Source organism: Miscanthus floridulus, chromosome 14 (genome assembly GCF_019320115.1).
Source record: "Miscanthus floridulus cultivar M001 chromosome 14, ASM1932011v1, whole genome shotgun sequence".
In the NCBI taxonomy this organism is placed as follows: Eukaryota; Viridiplantae; Streptophyta; class Magnoliopsida; order Poales; family Poaceae; genus Miscanthus; species Miscanthus floridulus.
The window spans coordinates 62,943,220-62,951,587 of record NC_089593.1 but is presented as its reverse complement, the minus strand read 5'-3'; the positions used below and the strand labels follow the sequence as shown (position 1 = coordinate 62,951,587).

Genomic DNA, 8,368 nt, shown 5'->3' with positions numbered 1-8,368 from the left:
CCATCCTCATCCATCCGATGGCAGACCAAGCAATCTGTTTCCACATCCATGCCCCTTCTTTTAAGATTTGTGCACGTGGCCAAGGAATTTGTAGCCATTCGCCAAAAAAAATGTTTTATTATATTCGGACATTTCAGCTTCCAATTTTTTCCTCACAACTCCCCTCTTGATCAATTGTGGACGGACTTCTTCCTCTTGGACTCTGCCTTTGAATGTCATCGCAGAACAACTTATATGATGATTTGACAGAGAAAATGCCCTTTCCATCACAGTGACATGCTAGGACATCGTCCATGCCTACATGCACCGGGATAGACAAAATGGCCTCTGCGTCCTCCTCCCAGAAAGTCTGGATCACCAACTCCTTATCCCATTGCTCTGTAATTGGGTTGATCAGATCATTGACATAGGTGAGCAGGTTTTGTCCCCTTGGAGTGATGGGTCTCCGAGTCAATCCCCTCGGCAGCCATGGGTCATCCCAAATTCTGATTGTATCACCTGATCCCACTCTCCATATCACCCCCTTTTTTAGCAGCCCCAACATCACGAGTTGGTAGACTTGAAAACTGTTCAATCCAAAACATCACGAAGACAATTTTGCGGTTGGTTATAAGCTGACCCCATTTATAAAAGGGTGAGGCATCAGCATCACACAGCCAAAAGCATTGCAGATATACATGTATACAATAGCAATTTAGTGTTTTAACCAGATCACCAATACACACTGATATGCTACGAAGCAAAATGATTTCAAATATCATCTTGCGTGGGTGTAAAAAATAGTTAACGAAATGTGATTCTAGGGGTTTCAATTTGAGAGGGGGAAGTCCTTCAACTCAAGGTTAACCTATCAGGTCTTGCGGCTGGTGAAATTTCTCAAGCTCGAAGTCACAAAGATAACATATTGCATCACCTCAGCAACGAGTTGGGCACAAGATTGACAACCTGAAATGCAGACTGCTCGTTCTCTAGCCGTGCAAGCAAAGAATGATGCTCTTTGGTCAGAGCTAATTTCTCTTGTAAACATCATCACTGTTTGGTGCCCCCTCAGCACTAATAAAGCCAACCGAGTTACATTTGTTCGACAAAAACCATGTCTTATCAACGTTCCAGCAACAAAGAAATCACGATCTGAGACACATCCGTTCAACAATTCTACAATAATTAAAACAAAGCAAAGAGGCATGTAAACTAATTATAGCACCAGGGCCTAGCCTGCCAATAACATTTAGCACCAAAACATCCAAGTAAACTTCTTTAGGCATAATGCAAAATCCAGACAGCGACCACAAAAACTGACACAATGTTTCACCATAGTACCAGGCAACAACACATCCATACTGAAACTCATGTCCTTTAACCATCTAAATTGTGGCCAGAGAGATAGATAAACAAGAACGACGATAATAACTCTAGGTGGCCTTGTCAGACTTGGAGGCGGCGGTGGCAGCCTGGCCCCTGAGCCTTCCGGTCCTCCTAGCGGCAATGAGACCGACCTTCTGGCCAGGGGGAGCGTCACGGCGGACGGTGGAGGCGTGACCAATGTGCTGGTGGTTACCTCCTCCGTGGGGATGCTCCACGGGGTTCATGGCCACACCACGCACCTTGGGCCAGCAGTTCCTCTTCACGCGGTACTTGTGGTAGGCGTTACCAGCCTTCAGCATTGGCTTCTCAGTCCTGCCTCCACCAGCGACCTGCCCAATCATGGCACGGCAGCTGCTGGGGACAATCTTCTTGGCGCCAGAGGGTAGCTTAATCCTGTAAGAACAAAGCAGAATTAGGCTCTCTTATTGGGGATTTAAGTATGCAAACAAATAACAAAAGGTCACTTGAACACACTGACAAGAGAAAAACATTCAAGTAGGCAACTACATTAGGACATCAACAAGACATCAAGGGTAGGCAGCCAGATTTGGATATCTACAAGGTATTCAATTAGAAAAACACTGCAACTGAAATTATATTGTGCTGTAAAATGATTAAGGCTGACATCAAAAGATGAGAAACAGCTTACATTGTCATCAGGATATATAATGGAGATGTGAAGTAGCACAATAATAATCACAACATATACAATGTATCCTAAGGTGTTTATTTGATTATACCTCAATGTAGCACAATAGTAATCACAACACATTGCAACCAATCAGCTACAAATGCCTACATAAAAACTAAATTTTACCTCAATGTTAGACCATAAGTCAACTCTACTTTTCTATCAACTGTACTTTCCTATCAATGCAAATCCGATTCACGTATAACAAAAAACTATGAGGCAAATGATATCTACCATACTTCTGCACAAATCGAACCATTTTGCATTATTGTAAAAAAGCTAAATCCAGCGCGCATAAGTACAAGCCTTAAGAACAGAGCTAAATCATTTTTGAAGAATGCTACCATGGATCCCAACCATATCTGATTCAGTGATACAATTACTCCACGATTTCATCAGATCTCATCATACGAATGGATGAAATAGAGATAGGAGGGATGGTGATCGTGTTGAAACCTCGAGGTGCCGTTGTCGGGGTTGTGGCTGATCACGATCGCGTAGTCCCCAGACGCCCTGGCGAAGACACCACGGTCACCGACGTGGTGCTCTACGTTGCAGACGACGGCACCCTCGGGGATCCCGCGGAGCGGCAGGACGTTGCCGATGGAGAGCGTGGCGCGGCGGCCGCAGTACACGAACTGGCCCGTGTACATGCCCTCGGCGGCGACGAAGAGCTCCTTCTGGTGCTTGTACCTGAAGGGGTGGCGGAAGGTGACCTTGGCGAGCGGCGCGCCGCGGCCGGGGTCGTGGATGACGTCGGTGACGACGCCCTTGAGGTACCCGTTCCGCTCGCCGAAGTCGAGGGAGCGGAACCGGGCAGGGCCCTTGCGGTGGTGGGTGTGGGACTTGAACACGGACCCCGCACCCTTACGCTGCGCGCGGATCACGCGACCCATCTTCTCCGGCGGCGGCGGCGGGAAGGGGGATGCTGAAATGAGCGTGGTGCGGCTTGGGTTGGACGAGGGAGGAGAGAGCTTTATATAGTGCGTGGTCGGGGTTTGGGGAGGGTTACCCTAGGGCGGACGGTGGAGATGGGGTTCACGGCTGGTTTGATCCGTCCGATGAGTGGTGGGACCGTCGTGTCAGTGTGATTGGAACGAGCGAGAGACTCAGAGAGGCTGCGGCCTGCGGGAGGAGGAGTGGGCTGGTTCTGATGGGCCATTTGGGTGAAATTGGGCTCTGAAAGTGAGCAAAACAGCCCCGCGAGCGGTGGGGGGTGCGGAGGCGGCGACGAGGTCGAAGAGGAGGAGGGCGACGAGCGCGAGGCACCGCGCCATGGCTGCTCTCTCCGCCTCCGGCTTGCGAGCTAGGGTTCGGGGTACGAGTCGAGGCGCAGTTGGGAATGCATCTCGTCTCGCTCCCTCGCTCGCCTCGTCGTCTGGTAATAGCCGCCGGGGGCGTGACGCGGCTCGTGAGGCTGCACGTGGGGCCCACCACGCAGCCGCCACGCCTCGTCAGCGCGCGTGCGAATGCGTGAAGAGGCTTGACTTTATTTCAGTTGCAGCCAGCAAACGGCGAGCCGCGAGCATGATAATTGCTTTTTTTTTTTAGTTTTTCTTCTTTCGTCCCTCGTTATCTCTGATAAAAAGACGGAATCACATGAAATCTCTCTCCCCTTGTAAATTGATCAAGTAAATCTCTCGAGATCCTGCAAAAGCCTTCGCTTAGCATTGCAACATGTTCATTGTAAAAAGCGTTCTCAAATTTTTCCTTCTCCTTTCACAAAATTCTCCAAAGTTCGGCCGCTGGGCCATGTATAGGCAAAACTGCCATTCCCAATAGACAGTAAATTCAACCATGGCAGATGAACACGTAATGCATTTACACTATCAAATGGCAAATGATCTTGCAATACAATATAAGCATATTCGAGTGGAACAACGAGCTTCAGCTCCTTAGATTTCACGCGCTTGTGCTTTGATTCGTGGGCAACTGCAATCAGTTTCTTGAATAGCCAAAGCATCGGAGCTCGGGCAACTGGAGAGAAAATACGTACGCCGGAGCAAAAATATTGTGTATGTGTATCTAGTTTAGATTAGAAGGGCCTCCCTGCAGCTTCCATCATCTCCTTTGCACGGATCAGCTTCTCCATTTGCCTCACGATCTGGGAAAGAAATCAAACTTACGTGAGAATGTGTCCAATGTTAAAATCAGTTGTATTCAGAAGTTACAAAGTGCGCTGTGCCTACTTGTCCAAAATAAAGACATGTGTGGTCTGAAAGGAAATACAATATCGCTGACTTACTTCAAGGACCATCAGCCTGTTCGTTTCGGCTTATACGATCGTATACGATCGTGGATTATAAGCTGGAACAGTATTTTTCTCTCACACCAAACCAGCCAGCAGTACTTCTGGCTTATAATCCACGATCGTTTCAGCCGAAACGAACAGGCTGCATGTCCTCAAGCGTGACCGAGTCAACGCTGATGTACCCCCGCTGAGAAGCCACACCTGAAAGGTGTTGAGGCATCTCAGAAAAAGTTACACCCGATTCTAAATATCTACTACCATTTATTAGTTGTAACTCAAAATGAATGAAAGGTGGTTTGAGGATCTATCTTTACTTTGTACTGAAACAATAATATCAGAAACTCCATAGTGCTCTTTCAGTTCATCGTACCGCTGGTGGAGCTTGCTCATCGCCTACACATGTAGATAGATAGTAAGGTCAGGCTAAAAGATAAACATGCTAATAACTAACTATCCAGAGGACGTGGCAGCATGTTTCACAAATAACACTTGAATTTCAGTCAGTCGTCACATCCATAGAGAGCATCAAACAACTGGCTATCGGAAATATAGGGTAACTTGAGAAAAAGAGTCTGGATCCGTAGTAGCTTGTGTTCCCGTGCTCTTCAACATGTCATTTGCTGCCATTTCGAGAGGGACATCAATCCAAATGGAGACACCATGCCTCAGCAGCCCTCTGGAGATTCATTAAATAATAAACACCAACATCAGTAGACTTAACTAATAACTTAACATGCGTGACAAAAGTAATAGACAATGGAGATACATCCATACATACAGATTGGTTGAATTCATAACAGTGCCATCTCCACAGCACAGCACAAGGCTACCCATGGACGTGAGCTGCTTTAACCCTTCGGTCTAGCAGCAAGACAGAAGAATGAAAATTGGTGCTAGGTAATGTAGGGGCAGTAACATTTCGGGCAAGAAAGCTAGTAAAAAATAGAGGGAGGGAGAAAGAAGGAAAAACACCTTGACTTCAAGATAACCGTTCTCATCAGATTATTTGAAGGCTCTGAGGGCGTGCTTGCCACCAAGAACATCCTCAAGCAGTTCCTCACTGCAGAGGTAGCGGTATATTGTGGAATTCGCGAGCAACTTGGCGATGTTGCGCTTGGCTGTGCAATCCGTACCTATGCATGAAGGAACAATCCAGTAAGTGTCTGCATCTTACTGGCCTGGATTAGCCCTATCTGCGTCCACCGCACCCCCCCCCCCCCCCCCCCCCCCCCCCCCCCCCACACACACCCCACCCCAATGTCAAGAGTGAGATGTTATGGTTCTAGTAAACTCAGATGGGAAAAAATAACATGGATCATAATGAACACACTCCGTGATGAGGCGGACAGGTGGACAAGGAATTCCAATGCTGTCATGCTAGCTAATGACAGCCAGGTTAAATTCTTGCATGAGCATGAAGATTGAAGCAGATTTAGAATAGCAGGCTGGACATGGTACTTTGAAAGAAATTGCACAGGCAGTGTACATCTTGGCCTAGAGGAAAACTTGGAAGGTTGCAGGCTTGCAGCAGAGCTCTTCAGAACAGGACCTGGATGAAAAGGGCCATCCCTTCAATAATTGTAGCATTTTGTTAACCTTTGGTCCCCTATTCAAGGCACAGATTTAACACATGAAGAGAAGACATCCTGGAGCTCATCTGCTCGTGGAAACTACACAGAAATCAGCTTATGAGGAAAAGATGTTTGGTTGGTTAACAAAAAAAAGATTGGATGCTGATTTGGATGTCATAGGTTGAAATCAAATGCAAGTTTGAAAACAACTGTGGCTCCTAATGCAGAACAAAGTGGTCACAATGGACAAGCTACTGTCAAGGATTGTAATGTCGATCAAATTTGCAAGCTCTGTAGGAACCAGAAAGAAACAGACCTTCCCCTCACAGTAATCTACCTTTTCTCTCAAATAGTTTGGCAGAAAATTGCAGGCAGGGTGTGGGACTACAATTACTTAGCTAGATGACAACAAATCCCTATTCTAGTGGTGATCAACCGTAATTGTGGGAACACAATGACAGCAAAAGGAATTGGACACTCAACTAGAAAAAGTTTGGCAACTTGTCTTCATTTGCTGTAAATTGTGGTAGTCAAAGAAACTGCTGAGATTTGAATTCAACAATGTCCTCACACCAATGACAGCTATTTTCTCTTGTGCTGTTAGATGCATACTGACCTGACATTTGTATATAGGCACCTTGTAAATACTCTGTCCATTATAATAATTATAATGACAAGGCAGATCACATCGCATATATTCCCGAAAGACTCATAACCAAGACCTGGGCTAAAAGATGTCGGTTGGATCGAGAACAAGCCCAATTTTTTACGAGCAGTTTCCTCACTTTTGGGCTGCTAAGTGTAATGTTTGTTAGTTTGTTGTGCTACCAAATTTAAACTGTGTCTAAATTTGATTGTTATGGCTAACAATTGGTTTGGTTGAGGCCTTTTAATCCTCAAAAAAAAAATCCAAAGGAAGCTGAGAAGCATACCAACAATATAGATTGGCGTTTTCCTGAAATCGCCGACGGCCTCCCCAGTTTTCCTCTGCATTAGATGGCAACCAAGAAAACCATGCAAAGTCCGTCCATAAGCAGGATAAATAGATGACAGAAAGAAGGGGGAGGGAGAGGGATGGAGCCTACGAGTAGATCGATGGATGGGTTGAGTTCCTCCAGAGGTATTTCCGAACCTGGGAATGGAGCGAGAGGAATGGGAAATGGGAACACCAAAAGGACGGAACGGAGGGATAGCAGCACTGTACCTGGGAAGGCGCGGAGACGATGGCGCTGGATGCAGCGCCAGGGGGAGAGTGACGCCGGCGGTGTGGCGGACGGGAAGCGCCTCGGAGAGACGGAGGACGGAGAGAAGAAGCCTGTCGCCGCCGCCGTAGCTGCTCGCATCGCCATGATGCCGTCCCGTCGCTCGCCCTCCTCCCCGTTATCCGCAAAGGCGCAGAGCCGAAGGAGGCGAAGGCAAGGCCTTCTTCGCCTTTGATGCGAGAGTGGACGGTGCTTGATCGATACGCCTCGTGGGCCCCACGTTCCAGAGGGACACGTTCGATATTTTAGCACTAATTGCCAACAGTCAAAATCACCGCATAACAGTCTTTCTAATCTATGTTTTTAAAGTTCTTTTCCACTTCTGGTCTTTTTTTCTAGAAACTTTTTCTCGAATTCCTAATTTTATTTTTTATTTTAAACTTTTCATGCAGATGCAGTATTAAAAAGAAATATTTTTCATAATCTTTTGAGAATATTTCCCTCAGATATAAAAAAATTGAAAAGATATCATGATTTCGCAAAAACATTGAAAAAGGACTTTAAAATGCACATAATAGTCCACATGTTTTATGATGTACATCGAGTCATCGACAAGTTGAGCCGGCTATGATCGCTCTAGTATGCATTCGATGGGTTCTCCCAAGCCGGTCACGCCGCACTCGTCAACGACAATGACCACTCAAGCACATCCTTGACGGGCTCCCTTGAGTAGGTCACGTCGTGTTCGACTATGTCATCGACTACACTACTCGAGCACGCCATCGACGGGCTCAATTTGAGCAGGTCACACCGTCACCGTGTCGTTGACTTTGACCACTCGGGCACGCCATCGTTAGGCTACCTCGAGTCGGTCACTCTATCATCAACCATGTCGTTGACTTTGACCACTTGGGCACACTGTCGACAGGCTACCTCAAGCCGATCATGTAACACCCCAGGTGTTTGCCACCAATTAAGCAATGGGTTTGAGCTCAAACATGGCATATTAAGTGATGATGAAGATGTCAAGGTCAACCTATGGAATTGAGCCCCAACCTAAACTTGGATATTACACCTTTGCTTGTATATTGGCCATTTTCATATATATATATACCTAAGTAATGTTGAAGGTGCTTCTTTCATGTGTCTCACATCAATATCCATCTATATTGATCACTGGAAAAGTTTCAGGAAGTTTGGAATCAAAAAGTCATATGAAATGATAAGTTATATCCTTATTGGAATGACTTTGCTAAGTGCTTAAATTGCACTATTAAGTGAATGAGAA

At 46.3% G+C, this 8,368-nt stretch overlaps 1 protein-coding gene and 1 pseudogene across 1 annotated transcript; both read right to left on the bottom strand.

Annotated features, from left to right (window-relative positions):
* Positions 1-1,227: 1,227 nt before the first annotated feature.
* LOC136505827 (large ribosomal subunit protein uL2) lies at positions 1,228-3,019 on the bottom strand. The gene is made up of 2 exons (XM_066500968.1): positions 2,513-3,019; positions 1,228-1,758 (listed from the first exon to the last, which is right to left on the bottom strand). Exons 1-2 carry the CDS (start codon positions 2,950-2,952, stop codon positions 1,413-1,415), a joined length of 786 nt encoding a protein of 261 aa, XP_066357065.1. The 5' UTR covers positions 2,953-3,019; the 3' UTR covers positions 1,228-1,412.
* An 827-nt stretch (positions 3,020-3,846) lies between these two features.
* On the bottom strand, positions 3,847-7,277 carry LOC136505831 (probable inactive shikimate kinase like 1, chloroplastic; annotated as a pseudogene).
* Between the last annotated feature and the right edge of the window lie 1,091 nt (positions 7,278-8,368).